This window comes from Dendropsophus ebraccatus, chromosome 2, assembly GCF_027789765.1.
Source record: "Dendropsophus ebraccatus isolate aDenEbr1 chromosome 2, aDenEbr1.pat, whole genome shotgun sequence".
In the NCBI taxonomy this organism is placed as follows: Eukaryota; Metazoa; Chordata; class Amphibia; order Anura; family Hylidae; genus Dendropsophus; species Dendropsophus ebraccatus.
Genome location: NC_091455.1, coordinates 21992508 through 22018659, shown reverse-complemented (window position 1 = coordinate 22018659; position 26152 = coordinate 21992508). Strand labels below are relative to the sequence as shown.

At 42.2% G+C, this 26152-nt stretch overlaps 1 protein-coding gene across 7 annotated transcripts in view; it reads left to right on the top strand.

Moving 5' to 3' along the window:
• The window catches only part of ENPP2 (ectonucleotide pyrophosphatase/phosphodiesterase 2), a 55807-nt gene that overhangs the window by 6294 nt on the left and 23361 nt on the right, over positions 1 to 26152 (top strand). For all 7 annotated transcript variants that reach the window (XM_069957156.1, XM_069957155.1, XM_069957154.1 and 4 more), the window contains exons 3-13: positions 7399 to 7554; positions 12907 to 13029; positions 13252 to 13312; positions 14759 to 14856; positions 15608 to 15687; positions 16419 to 16538; positions 17790 to 17845; positions 18128 to 18193; positions 18863 to 18935; positions 19839 to 19947; positions 24650 to 24772. In XM_069957156.1, the coding sequence (XP_069813257.1) occupies positions 7399 to 7554; positions 12907 to 13029; positions 13252 to 13312; positions 14759 to 14856; positions 15608 to 15687; positions 16419 to 16538; positions 17790 to 17845; positions 18128 to 18193; positions 18863 to 18935; positions 19839 to 19947; positions 24650 to 24772 (1065 nt within the window). The remainder of the gene's footprint in view (positions 1 to 7398; positions 7555 to 12906; positions 13030 to 13251; positions 13313 to 14758; positions 14857 to 15607; positions 15688 to 16418; positions 16539 to 17789; positions 17846 to 18127; positions 18194 to 18862; positions 18936 to 19838; positions 19948 to 24649; positions 24773 to 26152) is intronic.

Sequence of the window (26152 nt, the reverse complement as noted above, 5' to 3'; positions counted from 1 at the left end):
GTTATTCCAGGATCCCATCAGTCCTTTGGGTGTTCACCATTCTCTGTGTACTTTTCACACCGCTGCATGAGAAAACGCCATGCGATTGGCAGTGACCATGGCCTAGCGAGTCTACCGGGATGACCAGGCCTCATTTGGATCTTTTTGGGTTTTCCCATCTAATATGGATTCACACTGAGACTGATCCCCAGAAAACTGATCTATGTATATTATGCTGCTCCGTGCTGCGGTAACCCCACCACCCCCTCGGCACTCCACCGATGATACAACAATTCACTATTTATATGGATGGGTTCATTGAAAGATGATCCAAAAAGATTTTCTTTCAGAGTGTTGGAAGGTTTTTGCCCTGTGCTGAGCGTGCGGCCTGTCTGTTCTTTTTCCAGCTGCGGGTTGTTATTACAGGTCATTACTGTAGGTTCTGCCATGTTAAAGAAACTTCTGCTCCCAGGGGCATCGGAACGAACAGGACTTAAAAGCAGGGGGGTTGTAGAACGGTCTAGCTTGTTCGTGTCGAGTGCGCCTTTAATGTTGGGGCTGGGTGTTTGCTCAGAATGTTTCATGTCCTTATAAATTAGATAATTGTCAGGGGCAGACATGGGGCCTGGTTAATAGCTGGAGGTTAAGCAAATGTTCCATACCTTGTAGGTTTTGAGGTTTCCTTCTCCAGTCTTAAACATTACTGACAATGACGGCCGCGGGAGGGTAGAGGGGGTTGGGATCCGAGCCAGGAGAAGTGACAAACTGACGAGGATCACGTCTTTATTTTTCTTTATTTAGTTTTTTGAAAAAACTTAGTGCATGTGCGTGAAATGTAGAAATCTTTTCTCTGGGTTACATCTGCTGCTGCAGTGTGATTTGTGGCTTTCATCACTTTGTGGTAAATTGGCTTACGTCTGCAATGACCAAGTTCAAGAGAATTTCCAGATTTTGCAGAAATTTGGAGAAAACTACAAAAAAAATAAAATAAATTAAAACGCATACACACACACACACACATACAGTATATACATACATATGCGCACACACACACTTATACTCTTATACATACACATGCTTAAACATACATACGTACACACACTTATATATACACTTAGGCTGCATTCACACGTTTCAGTGTTTTTTCTGGTCCGTAATAGTGGTCTGCTAGCTATCTCCGTGATCCGTTTTTCATCCGTGTCCATTTTTTTCACAGATCTGTTTTTAAAGCATTTTGAATTACGATTACATCACATCCGTGGTTTTCACAAAACGAGCACGGATGTCACTTCCGTGAAAAACATGGATCTCATTGATTTCTATGTAGAATCGGATCTGTGCTTCCGTTCCTATTTTTATATGGAATGGATTGGAGATCTGTGTAAAAACGCTGAGCATGTGAATAGCCCCATACAAAGCAATGGGCTATAAATCTGTCCCTGTGCACGGACAACTTCACAGAACGTGTGAATACAGCCATATATATATAATATCTCATAGCTCCCAACCGTCCCGCATTCCGGGTGCTGTCCCGCGGTCCCGGAACGGAACCCAGTGTCCCGCATTATATGTGGCCCCACCAAAAAAACAATAAACCAGTAACTCACCTGTCCGCCGGTCCCAGCAGCTCCTCTCCCGGCAGAGCGAGCACTTCCGTCATCCTCCGGGGCGGGCAGCGGGGTATACAGACACTGACTGTGCCGGAAGTGACCTGCAGCCTCTGTCATGAATCACTTCCGGTACAGTCAGTGACTCTGTACCCCGCTGCCCGCCCCGGAGGATGACGGGAATGCGCGCTCTGCCGGGAGAGGAGCTGCTGGGACCGGCGGACAGGTGAGTTACTGGTTTATTGTTTTTCTGGTCGGGCCACACATATGGGGGCATTGGCTACTATGTGGGGCATATATGGGGGATTGGCTACTATGTGGGCACTATATGGGGGATTGGCTACTATATGGGGGATTGGCTACTATGTGGGCGCTATATGGGGGATTGGCTACTATGTGGGGCATATATGGGGGCATTGACTACTATGTGGGGCACTATATGGGGATTGGCTACTATGTGGGGCACTATATGGTGGGCATTGGCTACTATGTGGGGCACTATATTGGGGGCATTGGATACTATATGGGGGATTGGATGCTATGTGGGGCATTTTTGGGGGGAAAGGATACTATATCGGGCACTATTCAGTCAGCAGCATGTGGTGACTGTAGGGGAGTGGCTATGGAGGGTCGCTATGGGGGTGTGGCTATGGGGACCGCGGCGCACATGTCCCTCTTTGCAAAAGTTGGGAGGTATATGTATGTGTGTATGTATATATATATATATATATATATATATATATATATATATATTAATAATAATAATAATATGTATGTGTGTGTGTGTGTATATATATATATATATATATATATATATATATATATATATATATATATATAATGCAAGCATACATACTCACACACATATATACTCTTATACATACTGGGGAAGCTGTATTGCTTGAGCTTTGTGCACAGCATTGACATATGCTTTTGGCTGGGTTCACACTGTGTTTTTGCAATCTGTTTTTTTCATCCGTTTTTTTTCCAAAAACGGATTGCAAAAAATGGATGCATTTGTGTGCATTCGTTTTTCTATTGACTTCCATTATAAAAAATAAATGGATCAAAACGGACACAAAAACGTTGCTGACACTATTTTTTTTGTCCTTTAAAAAAACTGATCCATTAAACGGAGTGCTAAAACAGTGTGAACCCACCCTTACAACAAACCCTATTGGCATGGGAAACAGCAGACTGGAGGGGGATGCATTGACTTCTATAGGCAGGTTTAGTGAACTGTGCAGAGGTCACTGTGTAAGTGAGGGGAGAAGCTGAAAAGTTTCCTTTAAGTGTTCGCTTATTATTTAGCTTCGTGGTCAGCATGAAAGGTGCAAGATCTCCAGGATTATTTTAAAATCTAGAATGTCAAACTTCAATTTTATGTAATTTTCTGTTTTTAACATTGTTTTAATTTTTCTCCTACGAAGAGCAGCTCTGCAGCACAATCTACTGGTTGAGGCTATAAGGTATACATGTTCTTGCTGCTCTTTTTATCATATAAGGAAGAGAAAACTTGTGTCTTAAATGAATTATCCGTTTCTGTTCTGGAATCAGAAATATTCTGAGGCTACTGTCATAAAATAGAATATTGTGTCCGCCGGTAACCTCTGTAGCATCGCCCACGCATTTTGGTCTTTTGAAATCTAGTAAAGTAAATGAAGCTTTTTTGTATAAGGGCCATGAAGGGTCATATATAAAATTTTTGCTGACAAGGCAGTGTAATGTGGAGTGCCCCCGTGAGGTGTTATATCGGAGGACGGCCGGTCACTTGTTAGGTGTTTCAGTGTGACACCACTCGGTGGTGGATGGCCGAGATACAGACGGATATTAATATGTTGTTAAGTGATGCCAGTGCCAGGTGGGCACACAGGTGTAATGGCACGCCTGCTTTTAGTTAATAAGGCCAGGCGTTCCCTTTCCCCTTTAGTCAGTGTCCTGCCGGGTTGCTACTGGGTCCCTTGGGATAGTATCACAGATGATGCCACCGCCACCCACAGAAAGGAGAAGTGTCCCAAGGTTGCGGTGTGTATGCTGTGCAGGTGGTAATGAATAATCAGACTCTGAAGATAACGTTTGTAAATGTGTATCAGGTGATACAGAAGATCTTTGGTATACACTTGACTTGAACATAGGACAACCAAATCTGTAGGATAGGTGCAGAGTAGGAGATAGTTGTGTTGAGGCAGAGTAGCAGAGAGGAGGGTGCCGTGAGAGTCCCAACCCATGTAGTAATGTGCTCTGCCGGGATGTTGGAGGATACAAAAGAATACTTGTAACAGAAATAGAAGAACACCTGTGCCTGTGTATTGACCTTTACTTTAGTCTTCACACCACCTTATCTCCACTAGTGTTGGCCGAACCGTACTATTGGGTGACACAGGCCCCAGACCTTGTTACCTGGGCTGAGCGGAATGCTGAGGGTTCCCTGCAGTAAGCCTATGGAGTTCATAGGCTTACTGCAACTTTGCTCCACCCAGATCAGTTCCTAGCTCTTTGACTCTATAGTGAATACTGTCCTGTTCTGTGACTTCTACTTGTCCACGGCGTGGGTTGAGGTTATCTTTTGAATAGTCCTCTCCTAAGAGGTTTAACACTGCATAGTGCTTTGTGTGGGTACTTGACAAGACTGCTGTGGAGAGCTATGTTGTTTGCGTCCTTTCTCCACACCGTCCCGAATGTAAAGCTTTTGCTCCTCCCCCACCCAAGGGACTAACTTCCTCCACAGCGTGTAGGGTGTGCTGTGATTGGGTGAAAAGAGTGCTACAGAAGAATAGAGAGAATAGGTAATAGGAGAGAAGAAAGCAGAAATCCTACTGGTCCACAGATTCTGGTACACATAAACACAATAACTCTTTGCGATCCTTCAGCTGTGCAGCTTCCATACATCAATACATAATACAGCGACATCTAGTGGTCAACTCATAATACTACTACTATAATAAGACCACAAAAAGTACAGACTTTTACGATGGGTGTAAATAATAGTAACACCCCTAGTGGGACACTACAGTAACATTGGAGTTTAGATCAGGATCACACTGGCTGGCTACTTTCACAATACTGCTTTATTCACGTCAATGGAACTAAGCTGCAATACTACTAACAAACTGAGGACAAAGGTGGCGCTGTTTCTGGAAGAAAGCAGCTATGTTTTTGTAATTATGGATAACCCTTTTAGGACTTGAAGAAATATCCTGTTCTTTGGATGAGCCATCAGTATGGTGGCGCCCTCTACTTCTTAAAGGGGCTGTGGGGCTTGTGTAAGTGTCACATCCTCTTCAATGCATATTTGGGCTTCATTAAAGTGAACATGGCAACGCTGGTCCTTACACTGATGCTACAGATAGTACAGCCATGCAAGGACCGAGAGTAAGTAAACATTGAAGAAGCTGTGACGCCTGCACAATCAGTACAGCCCCTTCAAACAGCTGATCAGCGGGGATGCCAGGAGTCGGACCCCTGCCAATCCAATGTTCAGGGCCTATCTGCAGTCTGGATAATCTCTTTAGTTTGTTTTCCCTGGTTGAGCCACATATGAGGCTGCCGGCCTTTGTTATGCAGGAATCATGTGCAGCCTTGGGTAACACAGGACGCACTGTACAGCAATGGAATCTGTATACATAGGTTAGCACCCCCTCTAAACAATATACCATCACACTGTTACTAGGTAACTTTTAATATGCCACTGTATGTGATTGAATAACACCTCCATATTGTTAACCTTTGACATATCTCAAATCTTTTTCGATTGGTCGGGGTCTTGGCACTAAGAACCCTGTTAGTCAGGAATGAAGTGCTTAAAGGGGTGCTCCAGCTATTTTTTTTTTTTTTTTTTTTTAGGTCAACTGGTGTCAGAAATGTATATAGATTTGTAGTTTACGTCTATTTAAAAATCTCCAGCCTTCCAGTACTTATCAGCTGCTGTATGTCCTGCTGGAAGTTTCCAGTCTGACACAATGCTCTCTGCTGCCACCTCTGTCCATGTCAGGAACTGTCCAGAGCAGGAGAGTTTTCTATGGGGATTTGCTCCAGGATATTTCAGGACTTCAAAACCAGTTTGTAGCCATCTCATGGCTTTAGCCTTTTTTTTTATTTGTTGGTCTAGCCACTTGGCCCGTACAGGGTTCTTTTTGTTTTATACACAAAGGCCATATTTATCAGTGCTGAACCAGGCAAATACTCGAAAATAATTTAATATAGTAAATATAAATAATAAAAAATAATATATTAAAAATCAAATTTTTTTTGAGCAAAGCATCCGCTCTTTGAAAAAATCTGAGATTATTTTTAAGTATTCACCTGGCGCAGCCTTGTTTACCTGCAGGGTGGGCATGGGGGGCATGGCAAGGTGGGAGGAGGCATGGTCTCCTCCTGCGCCTGATTAAGGGCCCTATTACACGGGACAATTATCGTGCAAAAATGTGTTATATCTTTCGAATTTAAACGATAATCGTTCTGTGTAATTGCCAGCAACGATCGAAAAATCGTTCACATGTCGTTGATTTAGATCTGAACCTAAAATTATCACTAATCGTTTGCTGTAATTCCACATTCGTTCGCTCAAGTTCCACATTTGTTTACTAATCGTTCAGTGTAATTGCTCATTGTTCATTGTTTTGCTGGGATCAGAAGGATTAAATGATCATAGTAACGATCGTACCTAACGACCATCGTTCTGTGTAATATGGTGAACCATTTCAGGTTAACGATAAACATTCTCGTTTACGATCGTTTATTGTTAGTCGCTAATCGTTAAATTGTTCCGTGTAATAGGACTCTAAATCGTGCACAGTGGCTGTGATAATTCTGACTTTTTTTATTATAGTTCTGGTTTGTTTAAGTAATAGTTATAGTGCTTGCAAATCCCATATTGTAATCCGTATTCTTCTTCTTCCGTTTCTTCTTCTTCTTCCGTTTCTTCCAGCCATTTTTCTGCGCGTAATACAGCCCCAACCGCTTTGTGCACAGACTCTGCGGTGTGAGTTGTGGTATCTATTTTTCGTTTCGATCGGATTTTTCGTTTTCAAGAAATTTACGTTTTAAAGACCCCTAATTTCCCATAGCAAATAATGGCCCATTGGAAATAATGGCCACACTCTAAACGCTAAGAGCCAATCACAGCACATATGCAAATAGCTGAAATATAGCAGCCAATAGAAATTCTAAGGTCTTGTCAGGCAATGTATCACAACATCCACAGTCACATGTCCACTATTGGCCAATAGAAGATGTAATATATGGAAGGTCCTTAACGATTTTGTCTCACTGACATGAGTAAGATTGTCATGGTAACCAAGCAATGATCGTTACCATTATAAGTACCCAGGTCGCTCTTAAAGGGACCCATGGCGCTCTTAAAGGGACGGGACCCATGTCGATTTTAAAGGGATGGCACCCAGGGTTAAAGTTTCTCCTAAAGGGAAGTCACTGTTAAAGGGGCGCTCTTTTGAAGCACTATTTATTTTCCTGAAATGCAAATTTAGTTATTTAGTGTTATCCCAAGCCTGGGGTCACTCCATTGTAATGCTGTGTGTCCCATGTATACATTGACTTTGCCTTTTTTCTGTGGAAATTCCATAAGTGATAAAGGAATACCCCTTTAAAGGACCTGACCAATTCCACAATTTGGGAGTTCTAAATTAGCGGGACGTCCTTTGTTTGGTATTTTCATCTCTTGGCCATTGCTCACTTGTAACAAGTAGGGATTACCCAGAGCAGAGATCCCCTTTAAATGCACAGTTATTTGTTATTTTTCCACTGTATGTGTTTCATTCTGTCTTATGTATATACCCTTACTTGTCTTACACAGTTCTTAATGACCCGCCATGGGATAGCACTTCTGGGTCCTGTAAGGACCGATGTTTTGAGCTACAAGAGGCCGAACCTCCCGCCTGCCGTTGCGACAACCTCTGTAAGAGTTACAACAGCTGCTGCCAAGACTTTGACCAGCTCTGCCTAAAGACAGGTACAGAAACAAAATCACAGTCCCAAATGCTGAATACTGCTCTTTGGTTTTTTTGTTTTTTTTTTAAGTGTCCCTGTCGTTTTATTTTTTATTTTTTGCAGAAATCATTAGTCCAGGCGATTTTAAGAAACTTTGTGATTTGTGTTTATTAGGCAAATATGCCATTATCTGCATTCAAAAAGACTTTCCCCAGGTCCCCCCCCCCCCCCTCTCTCTCTCATTCACTGCTCATTATTAGGAAATCACATCTTGTTGCATCAGATGTGCCCCTGTCTGTTCTATGGAGAAGGGAGGGGGAAGGAGGGAGATAAGTTGCCAGCAGAGAACAAAGGATTAAACAGTGGGAGCTGCATGAAAGCCGGTATTCAGAGGTAAGAGAGGTCAGTGCTGACTGTTAGAGGAGATAGCTGGTGATGTAGCTGTAAATTAACTCTTTGTTGTCCTGTTTTGGCACCTCATCATCCCCCCACCTCTCCCCTCTCCATAGAAAATTATGAAGACAGGGGGCAGAGCATCAAACTGCTTTTTCATTATATAAATGCATTTTTCGGCTAATAAACCCAATTACAAAGTTTCTTAAAATCGCCTGGACTATTGATTTCTGCAAAAAAATTTTTAAACAGCATTGACATTTTAAGGTGTTTTCCGTGCAAACAATAAAAAACAAAATGGGGGGTAGGTGGTGGTGAGAACACAATAATGATCTATCCTGGTCCTCACAGTCAGCCTCCGGTCTCCTTTATCTCCTGGTTCCTGTGCTGTTACTACACCACAGGAACTACCCGCTTAGCCAATCAGTGACTGCAGAGGTGTCTTGGTCTCTGATTTGTTGAGCAGGCATTTCTGGGTGGGGCAGTGAAGTAATGGGATCAGGACATACAGAAGGCCAGTAAGCGACTGGGAGCAGTGACACTGCGGTAGCACTGAGAATGGGGGAATATGACTTCATTATTGCTTCTTGTTTTTTTAACTTTTGCCTGGAGTACCCCTTTAAAGGGGAACTTTCAGCAAGTTAGACGACTCTAACCGGCTAATGGCTCCCTATTGTGCAAGGGGCGCTGAGAATAAAGATATAGGCAGTTTTAATGTAGTTCTCCAGTGAGGCCATTTGGAGCACTGCCCCACCCCCAGAGTGCTGATCCACCCCCAGCGATCCTGGCCCTTCTAATGGATCACCGGTGGAGCTGGCTAGATCGGTGCTACCGGAGCGGAGCAACTCTCCGAACAGCCTTACTGGACAGAGAACTACATTAAAACATAGGGCGCTGAGGATGAAGGTATGTCTGTGTGTAGTAGGGCACTATCAGCAGGTTAGATTAGTCTAACCTGCAGATAGTTCCCCTTGAGGGTGCGTTCACACCTACAGGATCTGCAGCAGATCTTCAGCAGATCCGCAGCAGATTTGATGGTGCAGATTTGATACAGTGTTCAGTTAATTAAATGAAATCAGCTGCGGATCCGGTAAGTGTGAACGTACCCTGAGGCTGGGTTCACACGTATATACGTATATTTCAGTCAGTATATTTCAGTCAGTATTGTGGTCCTCATATTGCAACCAAAACCAGGAGTGGAATAAAAACACAGAAAGGATCTGTTCACACAATGTTGTAATTGAGTGGAAGGCCGCCATTTAATGGCAAATATTTGCTGTTATTTTAGAACAACTGCTGTTATATTGAAATAATGGCCGTTATTTACTGTTATATGGCGGCCATCCACTCAATTTCACCATTGTGTGAACAGATCCTTTCTGTGTTTTTAATCCACTCCTGGTTTTGGTTGCAATACTGACTGAAATATACGTAGTGTGAACATAGCCTTAGGGTGCGTTCACATGTACGGGATCTGCAGCAGATTTGAATTGCAGATTCAAAGCAAATCAAATCTGGGCATTCAAATCTGCTGCGGATCCTGTACGTGTGAACGCACCCTAAAGGCGCCTTAAAAAATCCTGTTTTGACACTATGTTTCTGTTATATTCACTCCATGTTGTTCATGACAAAGCCGTGGAGCCCCAGTTTTGCTCACAAATTCTCATTTTTGAAATTTGCTCTGGGGAAGGGCCGCTGTTGCCTCAACAGCATAAACAACAATGCCGAGGCTGTGGATTGATGGAAGTTGCGCTTGGTGTCAATTGGGCCAATCGAGAGCCCACACCACATGGTTGGTAGTTATCGATGGACCTTGACTGTTAATCCTTGGATACAATGTTTGAAATTTTAAAATTAAAAAAAAATTCTTAAAATAGCTTAATGGAAAGGTTGAAGGGCGAGAAGCGGTTAATGGAAGGCTGTCACAAGTGTGGTTTAGAGATTCTGAATGTGGGAGGTGGTTGTATTTAATCTGGTTTGCTTCACCACTCTCTCTAATTAAAGAAACCACTTAATAAATACACGTTAGTCTCAATGAATGTCACTTTTTATGACGTTTTAACGGGGAGACGGGGCACGGGGCTAACATGTTCCGAAATCAAACACTGTCCGTCTTGTTGGAGCGTGTGTAAAGGGCTAATAGGACATAAGGAGATCTGTTAGGGTAGACCTTGCTAAACTTACTTGTGGATTAGCCACTTACTGTAGTCCTGCCGGCTGCAGCACAATCCTGTATTGATACGCCGGACTCCATTGCATACTCTCTGCTATAGTTTGGAGACTAGCTGACGTAGTTTCTGCTTGTTTTTGAGCTATGAATGTGTGTGTGAGTATAAAACGTGGAAAATAAGCTCATTGGACAAACATTTCACCTATATGTTCTTTTCTGACACCATAGCATAGCACCATAGGACTATAGCAATATAGGTACACATGGGAAAGATTAACCACTACTGGGTTTTTAACTATAGTTTAAAATTTCTGTATATAAACAGTAGTATTATAGTAGTTATAAAATGTGAGATGGGGAGAAGAGTGCAGCTGCACCTCACACCTATGGCTGATACTAAAGCCGCTAAGCTACTTTAAAAACAAACACCAGGAGTTTGGTATACAATTTGATCAAACCATATTGCCCCATGTACCACGTGCAGGTATCCTGGTTCACACGGGTCCCGACGCTAACTCTGTACCGTGTCAGTCAGTGACTGCCTCCCCCGCAAGGCATGCACGTGCTGGGAAGTGAGGCCATGGAATGGTCCTGCAACCCCACTGTCACAGGACCAAACCCAAAATGCCCCACACAGGCCCTGCCGGCACCGCCGGCGGAGAATGCTGCCCCCTGATGACACAAGTATGAATATGGCATTACACTCACCACACTGCTGCAGACAGAATAGGAAAACATGGAGGAACAGACGTGTGAGCACAGGTGTGTTCTGCTAATTTGGGTCACGTGGGTCTTATGGAGGGGAGTGCCAACTGCTGAGAGAGGGAGAGTAACAAAATTCTGATGTTTTCTATGCAACTGAAAGGCACAAGTGTCAGCCATAGGTGTGAGGTGCAGCTCTCTTTTCTCTCCTGTATTGCATTTTGCTTTCTTTCTTTTTCCGTGTTTTGCACTCCTCCTGGTAGGACCCACATGACCGCAATCAGCAGGAGACACCTGAGTGCACATGGTTTTAATCCCTCCTGTTTGTCCCATTCTATCTGCAGTAGCTATGGTGAGCGCGATACCTCATCCAGACTTAAGCTGTTTGGGGGCGACCTTCTCCGCCGGCGGTGCTGGCCGGGTTCTGGTGTGGCATTTTTGGGTCTGGTCTTGTGATATGGGGGTCGCAGGGCCGTTCCATGGCCCCCGTTCCCTGACTGTGCACGCCTGCGGGGGTGGTGGCCACTGACCGGCACAGTGTGGACTTAGTGTAGGGACCCATGTGTATCAGATACCTGCACGCGGTACATGGGGCAGTATGGCTTGATCAATTCATACACAAAATTCTGATGTTTTTTATTTAGCCTAGCGGCACTAGTATAAGCCATGGGTGTGAGGTGCAGCGCTCTTTTTTTTTTTTCTTCCCTGAACCGTATTATACTAGTTATATTCTTGTATATAGGAGGCAGTATTATAGTAGTTATATTCCTGTATATAGGGGGCAGTATTATAGTAGTTATATTCCTGTATATAGGAGCAGTGTTATAGTAGTTATATTCTTGTATATAGGAGCAGTATTATAGTAGTTATATTCCTGTATATAGGAGCAGTATTATAGTAGTTATATCCTTGTATATAGGAGCAGTATTATAGTAGTTATATCCTTGTATATAGGAGCAGTATTATAGTAGTTATATTCTTGTATATAGGAGCAGTATTATAGTAGTTATATTCCTGTATATAGGAGCAGTATTATAGTAGTTATATGCACAAGCAAATAGATGTGTTGGCACTATCAGTGACCCGTAATTTGTGTGGAGCTGTTTGTGTATTCAGGTTAAGTGACTTTGTGAGATGAGGAGCGTTGTAGTCTTTGTTGACTGAGTAATCTCAGTGACATTCATGCATCACAGTGGTGCTCAGCGTAAATGAGAAAGCAATTCATTTAATCAGCACAAGCCATTGAGGAAGTAAAGACCAGCGGCACTCACCGGGTTGATGCAGTGATGGTGATTTATTGGTAAGATGTCATCTTGCAGATAAGCTCAGGGCAGGGGGAGACAGGTCCAGAGGTGCTGTGCACCGTGGCACAGCACCTCTGGACCTGTCTCCCCCTGCCCTGAGCTTATCTGCAAGATGACATCTTACCAATAAATCACCATCACTGCATCAACCCGGTGAGTGCCGCTGGTCTTTACTTCCTCAATGGCTTGTGCTGATTATAGTAGTTATATTCTTGTATATAGGAGGTAGTATTATAGTAGTTATATTCTTGTATATAGGGGCAGTATTAGAGTAGTTATATTGTATATAGGAGCAGTATTATAGTAGTTATATTCTTGTATATAGGAGGCAGTATTATAGTAGTTATATTCTTGTATATAGGAGCAGTATTATAGTAGTTATATTCTTGTATATAGGAGGCAGTATTATAGTAGTTATATTCTTGTATATAGGAGCAGTATTATAGCAGTTATATTCCTGTATATAGGAGAAGTATTATAGTAGTTATATTCTTGTATATAGGAGGTAGTATTAGAGTAGTTATAGTCTTGTATATAGAAGCAGTATTATAGTAGTTATATTCTTGTATATAGGAGGCAGTATTGTAGCACTTTTCATTGGGGGTTGTGGTGTGTAACAGTTATGCTCTTGTTTATTTGGTATTTTTTGCTGGTGTATTCTACTTTGCTACGTCAACATTTGGAAAATGGTAATTGTATATTATCCTAGAAACATCCTTGATGGGCGTATAAATTTTTGTATGACAACAATTGACAATTGTTTTGGACCCTCTTAACTCTACTTCTCTTTTTTTTTTATTCTCAGGACGCGGCTGGAGCTGTAAGGATAGATGTGGTGAGGCCCGAAATGACGATAGTGCATGTTACTGTTCTGATGATTGCCTGGCCAAGGGCGACTGCTGTACCGACTACCAGATTATGTGTAAAGGTAATGACGCTGTATTTTTGTATGTTTTTAGGTGTGGAGTTATAATCTGGGGTCAACCAATAATTGTCTTGAATAGATCACAGGTGGTCTAATCCTAAAGCATCATGGACGCATGATAAATTGTATGGGGCTAGTGGTTTAGTATCTATAACAGTCTAGAGACCCTGTGTTCTTTGTAAAGTCTCATGTTGCCTATTTTTGTAAATATATATTTATTTTAAGGTGGGACTCGTTGGGTGGATGATGATTGTGAAGAGATTAAACACCCAGAATGTCCAGCAGGGTAAGTGGCCTATTACTATTTAATGTGTGTGTGTGTGTGTATATATGTGTGTGTGTGTGTGTGTATATATATATATATATATATATATATATATATATATATATATATATATATATATATATATATATAATATTGTGTAAAATGTTTTACACTTTGACATCTCTTTCCTGATTTCAGTGTAGTAATGTTAAAGGGGTATTCCGCCTAAAAATAACTTTTTACATATGTTGTTGCCCAGGACGTTATAATAACAGCATATACTTGCCTATCCACATTCCCCCAGTGCTTTCCTACGTCATTGGAGTGATCCTGCTTCCACTTCCTAGACGGACTTGTCTGGGGGTGACAGCTTGCTCAGCCAATCACCACTGGCCAAGATGGGACAGCTGCACGACCAGTGATTGGCTGAATGGGCTGTGACTCCCAGATGAGTCTGTCTCAAAAGTGAGGGCAGGATGATGTAGATGAACATCGGGGGAGCATAGAAAGGTAAGTATTATTTTTTTTTTTTTTTTTTTTGTTTATTCCCCATGGGCAGCGACATATGAAAAGTTCTTTTTGAATGGAATACCCCTTTAATATTGCTAATGTTACAGTTCACTCTGATCTAGCCATGGTTTCTTTAACATAGTAACTGCATTAACGTTCTGTCATGTGATCTGTTCCAGCACACATTCTGCAGAATGGAGATCACATGGTAGGGTGTTTTTGCAGCGTTAGTTTATCAATGGTACCATGGCTACCTCAGAGCAAGCATTAATGGTAAGAGAAAGGGAACATCCACAAAATATTGTCCGTTCACGGACCGCACTCTGCAGAGCCCACAGCATCATGATTTTTTTTATGGTGCCACAAGCTCCAAATCAATTAAAATCTTTAAAGGGGTACTCCAGCGGGGGGCACTTTTCGCTGGGACCGGGGAAGAGGTGGCTGAGGGAAAAGACGTCCACTCACCTCCCTGGGTCCAGCTGTGGGTCCCGCATTGCGGCGCTCCGGGGCCCAGTTCCCGTCCGCTTCCGGGTGTCTGACGCGGGCCCGAGACGTGGCGTCTCAGGTCCGCTCAGCCACTCGGTGAAGGAGGCGGGATCCGTTTCAAGTCCGCTCAGCCACTTAGTGACAGAGGCGGGATCTGAGATGTCACGTCTCGGGCCCGCGTCAGACACCCAGAAGCGGGAACCGGGCACCGGAGCACCACGATGCGGGACCCGCAGCTGGAATCGGGGAGTCCCAGCGAAAAAGTGCCCCCCCGCTGGAGTACCCCTTTAAACCTTTGCTTTACTATACTGACATGGCTGCAGGGCTCTGTCAGCCGTGTCAGTACAGTAGCCCAAACTTTTAAACTGTTTCATAGCATGATTCACTATGGATCCGGGAGAGGGAAAATTCCTCTATTTTAAAACCAAAGAGCCTATTTTTTTATTTATTTTTTATTCATACAATCCTTAGGTTTGTCCGACCTCCCTTGATCATCTTCTCTGTTGATGGATTTCGTGCTTCATACATGAAGGAAGGAAACAAAGTTTTGCCCAATATGTACAAGCTAAGTAAGTGCAATGATTTTTAATGTTCTCCTGTGAAAGTAGTTCACTTGGGCCTAGTCTTCTTGGGGATTGTTATGTGACACCACTCGGCTTCACTCAAAAAGAGGGATGTATCGGTATTATAGTCCCTGATTGGAGCTTTGGTTATTAATATGCTTACATAATATGTAAGAAGAGCTTTCTCTTTGATACGTATTTTTTTTAAACAATAAATGGGGTTTCCAGTACTTTTTTTTTTATTTTTTTTTTTTATTGATGGCCTAGTCCCATCTTACCTGTGGGAGTCTGGCACCCACCCACTGCCATTAATTGGCCTGCATATACGCTAAAAAGAAATTGAAGCAGACAGCGCCATTCATTGTGTAGTGGCCATGCTGAGGTACTGCATTCACTTCCACAGGAGCTGAGCTGTAGTAACCCAGCACAGCCATTAATTAAACAATATATGGAGCCATGTGCGCTTTTCTTTATTTTTTATATACATATGAAGGTGCCATAGCTCCGGCAAACTGCTGAACAGTGAGGTGCCTGGTGTTGGACCTCTGAGGATTAGACATTGTCTATGTTGAGTATATGCCCTTAATAACTAAAAACAAGTGTCGTAAAACCCCTTTTAATACTCACTTATGTTTGTTTAGGTTCTCAAATGGTAAATGTTGTCTATGAATTTGGTAATTTTGCAAAAGACGCACAATAATCGGATATGCAATGTAACAATAATATAACTTAACATATATTTTTTTTCTTCACTTAGGAACGTGTGGAACACATGCACCGTACATGAGACCCGTGTACCCCACAAAAACTTTCCCAAACTTGTATACACTGGCTACGGTAAATAATTGATTTATGGCATTGATAAGTCAGGGGCTGTTGATTATTAAAGAGGTACTCCCAATGAAAATTATTTCATATTAACTTGCGCAAGAAAGTTATAAAGATTTGTAGTTTACTTCTATTCAAAAATCTCAAGTCTTCCGGTACTTATCAGCTGCTGTATGTCCTGCAGGAAGTGGTGTTTTCTTTCTAGTGCGACACAGTGCTCTCTGCTGCCACCTCTGTTCATGTCGGGAACTGTCCACAGCAGAAGCAAATCCCAATAGAAAACCTATCCAGACTGGAAATGATACACCACTTCCTGCAGGGCATACAGCAGCTGAAAAGTACTGGAAGGCTTGACATTTTTAAACCGAAGTAAATTTTATTTTGCTTCAGAACCCTTTAAATGATCATAGATTTAGTTTTAGGCTCAAGTTTAACAGTGGTTTTTCTACTTTTTATGGTAGGGGTCTTATAAAATGGGTAGAGGGATTGTTTTGACTCCCCAGGAGGTCTAAAGTCTGGCTGAATCTGATACCTCTGCACCCCCTAAAATTGTGTACCTGCTCATAATAAATTCTTACTTTTTATTTGCCTAGTCAATCCATCCAATATTATCTCTTGTGTTAGGAGAACTTAACTTGATACAAAATGTTAGAAATTGAACAGGTTTTTTTTTTTATTTTTTTTTTTTTTATTATTTTATTTTTGTGTCTGTGTAAAATGTAATGTCTTTTTGTTTTAAGGGTCTGTATCCTGAATCTCATGGGATTGTTGGTAATTCCATGTATGATCCAGTGTTCGATGCCAACTTCAGCCTTCGTTCTCGAGAGAAATTCAATCACAGATGGTGGGGCGGGCAACCAGTGAGTATGAAACAACATACAGCTTTGGGAGAATTGACAAAGAAATATGTGTAAGCAATGTACTTTCAAGTAAATATGGATATTGGGCTTTTCCAGTATTCCTTCACAATATCTACTACGAGCTGACCTTAGAAGATTACTTTATCCTACTGTCCTACATGCATTGGCATCATAATGATCATTATCATTGCGTACTTGCCAACAGTCCCGCCTATAGCTAACAGTGTACTGACACAGCAGGGAACCATAAGCTTCCGCTGTGACAATATCTTTTGTGGCTGCAGGCAGTATCTGCCTCCAGCCGCAAGGGGCCACTTTCTCCTCCCAGGAACTGGCGTAAGTGACGTCATTCATACAGAGCAGGGAGAGGAGTCACTGGGGGACTACAGGGACCATAAAGGTGATTTAGCTTTTTTTTTTTTTTTTTAAATTAAAGATGACGGGGGTAGTAGAATGATGATGCAGGAGGAGGAAAAGAGTAGTAGTAGTATAATGATGGAGGTGCAGGAGGATGAAGGGGGTAGTGGTATGATGTAGGGGGTAGTAGTAGTATAATGATGGAGGTGCAGGAGGATGAAGGCGGTAGTAGTATGATGTAGGGGGTAGTAGTATGATGGTGAAGGTGCAGGTGGATGAAGGGGCTAGTAGTAGGATTGGGAGGGAAGTGCAGAAGGATGAAGGGGCTATTAGTATGATAGAGGAGCAGGAGGATGAAGTAGGTAGTAGTATGATGATATGGGGTGCAGCTGCATCATATGGGCACAAACTACAAGTATATACAGTTGGTCAGTAAAGTGCTATCTCTGGGCCATAGCCTATATCCTGCTCGGAGGTGAGGTGTGTAATACACTGGGGACCTGATACTGTGGTGTGTAATATACTAGGGACCTGATACTGTGGTGTGTAATATACTGGGGTGTGTAATATACTGGGGACCTGATACTATGGTGTGTAATATGCTGGGGACCTGATACTGGGGTGTGTAATATACTGGGGACCTGATACTATGGTGTGTAATATGCTGGGGACCTGATACTGGGGTGTGTAATGCTCCTTTTGTGCTGTTCTGACTGTAAATTTTTTTTGGGAAAAAAAATACTGGTGACAAGCCACACCCAGCAAACTACACCCATGATAGACCACACCTACAATAAGCCACACCCCTTGTCAACGCTAAAGTGTCCCCAGAAAAGATTTTCAAATGTTGGCAACTATGTAATTGTCACATGTTCTTGACCTCTTATCTTTCAGATCTGGATTACGGCGGATAAACAAGGAGTTAAGGCAGCCACTTTCTTCTGGCCTGTGTAAGTTTTCCGTATGTATTCAGTAAATACCAAATTAGGGTAAGGGGGCGCTCACACCTCCTTAGGGGGCATTCATGGATGCTAAGATTGTTTCAATATATAGTATGGCTGCCTTTATGTAATGTGCTACCACTGAACCCACCTCGGACCACTATATGACAATGTAGGGTTCAGTAGAACCTTGTGGGGGGAGAGGTGCAGTAGTAGTGGTGACTATAGACCCCTTCAATTCTTGTTCCTATATTCTCCAGGAGATCTCATTCTTGTTCTGTTCTCTTCCAGAGCGATCACCCAACACCGCAGAGTCATGACAGTACTACAGTGGTTGCATTTACCTGACAATGAAAGGTACGCTATGACATAGCTCGGACCCCTTTTGGTAGGTACAAAATACTGAGTAAGGCTAGGTTAGGTTTTTGCAGTCCTTTGTTAAAAAGGATCAGAAAAACTGATCACAATGCTTTAATTTTTTTTTTTTTTTTTTTAGGATACAAAAAAAAGTTAGACCACATATTTGTGTACGATAAAAAAAACAAAAAAAAAAAACATGCGTTTGATCCATATTTTTTTTAAATAATGGAATTCAGTCAAAAAACGGATGATGCACATAAATGCATCTGTTTTTTCATTTGTTTTTCTTTTATGCATAAAATGGATGAAAAAAAAAAAAAAAAGACTGCAAAAACGCAGTGTGAACCCAGCCTAATGGGAACAGCACAGGACACTGGCCATTTTGGAGACTCTCTGATACAGTGTTCTAGACGTTACAGAATCGCTCCTATCACAGTTGACCCATCTTTCTTGTTTCTAACAAGACTTTATGAAGTAACTGGTCACTTGTTGCCTAACGACCCCATGACAGGCCTTAATGTCATGAGATACGGAATCGTATCCATCTTACATTTAATGCCATGGCTGCTGGGTGTATACTGCAGAAGAACAAGTTATCATCCCCTGGTGACATTGATTCTCATTGTGTAGAGCCACAAAGGTCCTAACCTTTCTGTTTTTGTTTAGGCCATATGTGTATGCTATATATCTGGAACAGCCCGATCAAGCTGGACACAGATACGGACCATACAGCAGTGAGGTTTGTACGCAGTCTAGTAAATTGGGTTAGATGTGGTTGCACGCGGTCACACAGTGTTCCCTTAGTAAGTGACATTACCTGTTGTTTGCTGTCATTAGTCAATATACTGCCTGACCTCCCTATGTTCTTATCTATATACAGATCCAAAGTTTTCTTCTGGCCGTAGACATGAAATAATTACCAATGTTTTTTAAAGGGGTACTTCAGTGAAGTTTTTTTCTTTCAAATAAACAGATGTCAGAAAGTTTGATAAATTTGTAATTTTACTTTTAAAGTCTCTAGTCTACCAGTACTTCTCAGCTGCTGTATACCCTGCAGGAAGAGGTGTGTTCTTTCCTGTCTTACACAGTGCTCTCTGCTGCCACCTCTGCCCATGTCAGGAACTCACCATAGAAAACCTCTCCTGCTCTGGACAGTTCCTGACATGGACAGAGGTGGCAGCAGAGAACACTGTGTTAAAATGGAAAGAATACATCACTTCCTGCAGGACATACAGCAGCTGATAATTACTGGAAGATTGCAGATTTGTAAATAGAAGTGAATTACAAATATGTGTAACTTCCTGAAACCAGTTTATTTGAAGAAAATCTTTTTTTCGCCGGAGTACCCCTTTAAAGCTTTAAGGGGTTGTATGCAGCTTGGCTTTATTCGTGTAAATGCTATACAGCTATCATATACAATAGAATTATATGTCTTTTTAAAAGGGTATTTCAACAAATATTTTGGATTCAGAAAGCTGTGGCCGAGCGCCCTTGGCTTACTGATGCCCTAATAGTTGATACGGATAGCAGTAACCTTAGTGATTCATAATCTTTACAAGCCAATGTATCAAATTAAAATATTCTCAAACCCCCTTTCCCTCTGTGTTAGTTGATGGATGTCCTCTATGGTCTTTTCTTATAGCTAGTAAATCAACTAAAGGACATCGATAGCGTAGTCGGGATGTTAATGGACGGCTTAAAGCAAATGAAGCTACATCGATGCGTCAACATCATCTTTGTTGGAGATCACGGTAACTTTATTGACTTGTTTCTGGTTTTCTTTTCGCCTTTTAGACAATATTTGTGGTGTAGTGTTATAGTTAATAGCATTGTATACTAATCACGGACGTGTTTGGCCAATTGTACAAGCTTGGCCAATGCACAAACAGCTCTGCTGACTGGCTACGTCCCCACTCAGAACCTACTTTCATCCGCCACCTCCCCAGCACCACAGCTCCTTTAAAGTGAATGGAACTGAATTGTAATACCACAGACAACCTTAGGACAGGGGATGGCTGTGTTTTTTTTAATTCTGGATAACTCATTTAAATATTTGACAATATTTATTTCATCTACTAGCAGGAATCACAGCTCTGCAGCAGAAACTGCTGCTTTAAAGGGGTAGTCCGGCCAGGATCCCAAAATGCCCGGGGAAGGGGTGGGTGAAAAACAACCATCTACTTGCCTCCCTGACTTCCACTGCTCCGGTGTCCAGCCGCTTCCTGGTATTGAGACGTGATGTGTCAGGCCTGCTCAGCCATTCAGCAGCTGTACCTGTGTCCCGCCTCTGCCCCTGAATAGCTGAGTGGGCCGGCCACCTCTCAAATCCTGTCTCAATACCAGGAAACGGCTGTATGTTGGAGACAGGAAATGCATGAGGCTGCAGAGGCAGGAAGGTAAGTAATGGTAATTTTTTTTCACCCACCCCCGGGCATTCTGGAAAAAAAAAAAAGAAGATCCTGGCCAGACTTCCCCTTCTTAAGTACATAAGGTATAGAGCATACTACGAAATCCAAAAGATTATATTACATAAGGGGATCACTTTTTTTAAAGCGAATCTGTCACTAGGTTTATGCGGCTTTTACATGAGGGCATCATAAAATGGTGACAGAAATTCTGAACAGATCGCTCTTTTACTTCCATCATTCTGTTCAGCCATTCTCCTAATATGCAGGAGAATAGGATTCTTGCCACACCCCTCCCCCCGCCCTCCAGCTGCTGATTGACAGGTGACTGCCTATACACAGCATGGATAGATAACTGCCAATCAGCAGCTGTGGGTGGTGCTTGCTGCTTGTCATGAATATCCAGGACTACTGGGCTCACACACATAATGGAGAGGACTACTTATTGTCCATGTTATTCAGGAGGAGATCTCTGGATCAGCTGCACAGAACAATGTAAGTGATACATCATTCTGTTCAGTTTCTCTGTCACTAGATTATGCTATCCTTAGATACTGCATTTAAGAAACAGCGGACAGGCACTAATCCAGCACACAGGTGGTAGTCAGGGGCTACTGTTGCAGCTTAATGCCTTTTCTACGGGGTGCTCTCCCAGGAAATGCAGTGGCAGCAGTAATATATAATTCCGAAAAAAAAGAAGGTAAGGAGGTACTCCATTCAGAGTGTGTAGCAGTCGGCAGAGGACTCCGTGCAGTAGCTGACAGTGTAACAGCCATTTCCCACGCGCTTCCTCAGACACTCCTGAGGAAGCGTGCATGAAACGGCTGTTACACTGTCAGCTACTGCACGACTGTCCTCTGCCGACTGCTACACACTCTGAATGATTTTTTAAGATTTACTAGTAAAGATTTTAAATGGTGAGTGCCTCCTTACCTTCTTTTTTTCTGAACTACCTTTAGATAGGACACCATAAACCTACTGACGGAGCCTCTTTCATAATATTTTGTGAGTGTTGGCATCGCACCATGTACTTGGTACATGGTTCTTTGTAACACGGCGTTGTTCCTGGTTTGTTCTATAGTTGGGTCTTCTGACCACTTGTTCTTAGTTAAAGGAGAAGTTTTATTAAAGTATTGTACTGCCCCCCCAAAAAAGTTATACAAATCCCCAATATACACTTATTACAGGTAATGCTTTTAAAGTGCTTTTTTTTCCTGCACTTACTATTGCATCAAGGCTTCACTTTCTGGATAACATGGTGATGTCACTTCCTGGATAACATGGTGATGTCACTTCCTGGATAACATGGCGATATCATGACCTGACTCCCAGAGGTGTGCGGGCTGTGGCTGCTGGAGAGGATGATGGCAGGGAGACTCTGAGGGACACAGGGCACTGGAGGGACACTGAGCATCCCTCTGCCATCATCCTCTCCAGCAGCCACAGCCGACACAGCTCTGGGAATCGGGTCGCGACATCACCATGTTATTGAGGAAGTGACATCACCATGTTATTGAGCAAGTGACATCACCATGTTATTGAGGAAGTGACATCACCATGTTATTGAGGAAGTGACCTCACCATGTTGTTCAGGAAGTGACATTACCATCTTGTTCAGGAAGTGACATTACCATGTTGTTCAGGAAGTGACATTACCATGTTGTTCAGGAAGTGAAGCCTTGATGCAGTAGTAAGTGCAGGGAAAAAGGCACTTTATAAGCATTTCCCATAATAAGTCTATATTGGGGATTTGTACAACTTTTAGGGGGCAATACAATACTTTAATAAAAATTTTCACCATTCTTCTCCTTTAAGTGGAGTGGATTAGCCATTGCATGAGCTTTGGCTCAGGTGATGGTCCGTCATTAGGTCTGGGATCTCTGGCTTCCAGCAGAGTCTTGATTGCTCCGTCCGGGGGGATAAATGGCAATGAAATTCCACGTCCATCATGGCTCCGCTCTGAATACATTTTGATGTTTTAATTAAAAAGATTTTGTTCTTGGATAATTTAGAAAGTTTATTCAACTATGAACCCGCTTGTTGGAAGTCGATAATTTTATTTTTAGGTTATCAGAAGCCAGAACAAACTGTGCCGTCTGATCCCAGCTGGTGTGTTGAAATCCAGGATCAGCGGGACCTTTTAATCAGAGTAGAAATAAAAAATATTTTTCTGAATATTTAATCAGATTTGTTATTATAAAATCCTTGTGGGCATCGGTAAAGGGCCTGATTCTCATGGGCCAGTGTTACTCCGCTCCAGTCCTTAAAGTGGGAACTCTGGCAAAATTATTATTTTTTAAAATCAACTGGTCTCAGAAAGTTATATCGATTTGTAATTTTCTTCTATTCAAAAATCTGTCAGTTTCTTCTAGGCGGGGTTTCATGGCAGTTGGGCACTCTCCCCACCCTGAAGGCGGAGCCAAACTGCTGTGAAGCCCCGCCTAGATTACACTGTCTACTGATGAAATTAAGTGATTTTAAAGCAGAAAGAAAACACAGACAAGTGTTATACAGGTATATATGCAGCATCTAAGCTTGTGGGTGGTGTGGAGAACTACACACAGAGTAAGGGGGGGGAGGCACCATATCACTTTAAGTTCCCTCCCAAAAGGTCATGTTATCTGGATTTCCTTATTATTTCACAGCTGATCATCAGGGATTACCACATGTTTTCTTTTAATGGGAAATCAAACCTATCGGGGGCCTTGAGGACTTGGGGTATGTGCACACTAAGGAATCTGGGCGGATAACCCGCCACGGATTCCACTGCTCACCCATTCTATGCACAGGCGGATTCCGCTGTCTGCCCAAAGAATGAACAGAAATCCCCTCGTGCGTAGAATGGAGTCTATGGCAGGGGCGAGCAGCGGAATACACAGTGGGTTGTCCACCCAGATTCTGTAATGTGCACCTACCCTTTAATTGAGAAACACTGCTACAGACCCATCTGTTGAGGACGTTCAATGTATCTATACCAAAGACACAGTGGAACTAATTTGTAAGACACCGAATGTTGTACTGTATAGAGACTAGTGCGCTAAAAGTGTTCTCTACCATCTCTGTCCACGCAGCCAAGGCTGACTTCTATAGATGGTTTATGGGAACGTCTCTTGTCATGTGGGAGAAGTATTGTTCAGATGTCTCGTTCTTCATTCTAGCAGTTTGGGTTGGTTTATAACACCCAACCCCCTCCGTAATCACATGTCAAAAGTTTTTAAAGGTCGCATGTAAGTTGGTTCTTGGAATGTGGAAAGTAGTGAAAAGGGTCACGTGACCGAGATCTTGAACAAAGGGAGATCCATCCCATTTTTGGAACCCAACACATAACCTTCTTCTGAAAACTATATCAATGAAGCCTTCACCCTTATCTTATGGAACACCTGTCCTCAGGTTTATGTAGTATTACAACATGGCTCCATTCACTTCAATGGAGGTGCAATATAGCACATAAAACTGAGGACAAGCGTGGCGCTATTTCTGGAAAAGAGCGGCTATGTACTTCTACTCCTGGCCTTTTAAAGGGGTTATCCAGCGCTACAAAAACATGCCCACTTTCTTCCAGAGACAACACAACTCTTGTCTCCAGGTCAGGTGCTGTTTGCAATTAAGCTCCATTCACTTTAATGGAATTAAGTTGCAAAACCTGCACCCAATTTGGAGACATGAGCGGTGCTGTGTATGGATGAAAGTGGCCATGTTTTTATAGCGCTAGATAACCCATCTTTTGTTCATCAGATTGGTAGTATACGCAGTGATATTAGAGTTTGTTCTATGCTGTATCTTACATATTTAGAATATCTAGAAAACCTGTTTGTTACCACAAAAACATTTTTGTGTAAAACAGCAAAAACTAAACCATAAAAAAGGGGATGTAGCTTCATTGTATAAAATGGAAGGGGAGGAGGAAGATGGAGCAGCAGTAGGCATCCTATTGGCTCAGGATACTCAGAACAACTTTTTAAACCCCACCCATGAGGATCCTCTCATTCAGTAGAAGTTTTCAGTATCCTCATTTATCTGTTTTCTCGTTTCACTTTTTGTCCCACAGGCATGGAGGAAGCAAATTGTGAGAAGACTGAGTTTCTCACTTCATATCTCAGCAACGTGGATGACTTTGTCTTCTTGCCCGGCTCTTTGGGACGCATGCGCACCAAGAACAATGTACCTAAACGTAAGTAGAGTGAAACATTTTAAAAACAAAATACATACACAATAAAAAAAAAATCATTAGATGCGAGTTAAAATTTTTTGTAGCATGAAAAGACCCTTATTTTTATTTTTTTTTGTGGCAAAGGATTAGAACTCCGATTTCCTCAATACGGTGATCAGAGGGATTGTCGATTCTTACCATGTGCTTCTGCTTCATTTTTCTATCCCAGGTCATGGGAAAAAAATCTATGAAATTGCTCTCTAGGTTTGGCCCTACCTTCTTTTGTTTTTATCCATAATTTATAGGGGTACTCAGGCAAAAAAATATAATAATATATTTTTTTTCAAATCAACTGCTACCAGAAAGTTTTATATAGATTTGTAATTTACTTCTATTTAAAAATCTCAAGTCTTTCCGTACTTATCAGCTGCTGTATGTCCTGCTGGTGTATTCTTTCCAGTATGACACAGTGCTCTCTGCTGCCACCTCTGTCCATGTTAGGAACTGAGCAGTAGCAAATCCCCATAAAAGACATTAACTGGTCTGGAGAGTTCCTGACATGGACAGAGGCAGCAGCAGAGAGCACTGTGTCAGACTGGAAAGAATACACCCCTTCCTGCAGGACATACAGCAGCTGATAAGTATGGGAAGACTTGAGATTTTCTAAATAGAAGTAAATTACAAATCTTTTATAACTTTCAGATACCAGTCCATTTGAAAAAAAAGTCACTGGAGTACCCCTTTAAGATTCCTACTGAAATATTCCATGTGCAGAGCGTGACTTGTTTTACACGGCTGTGGTTTGTCAACTCCATGTCCATACCGCATTGGGTTACTTCCACCTGGGCAGCACACAGTTTCCATGATTGGTATTTGTGACCCTGGAGAGGTAGACATTGTATATAAGCAGGCACTTCGTCTTCCAGGTCAGTGTTGTCCTAAAGCTGTAGGAAACTCAAAGAAGAAAAAAATATCGGGCACATTCAATGCTCGTTCCTACGGCAGTAAAGGTGACCTGAGAGAAGTGTATTGTCATGTCTGTACTAGAAAATTAGAGACTAGTGGTAAGTTACTCCTCCATTTTCAATGCATTTCTAATGCTTCATTCAATGCATTGAAAATTGAACGCTCTTCAAGCTATAACATTTTTTTTGCATATGCCACTGGTGCATTAGTGGTTATATGAGTAAGCTTCTGATATGTGCTATGAGCAGTCATGACTCTATATGTAACATTGTATAGAGGCTCATCCCTGATAAGAAAGAAAGACTTGGATGGGGTTGGGAGAACTTGGGTCATTGATGTCTATAAGTTGGTTGACAACCAATATGGCCGCTCTTACAATTCCCTCAAGGGTGTCTCTTGGCTTTGGCATAGTCTACAGTTGCGACTCCTCATTTT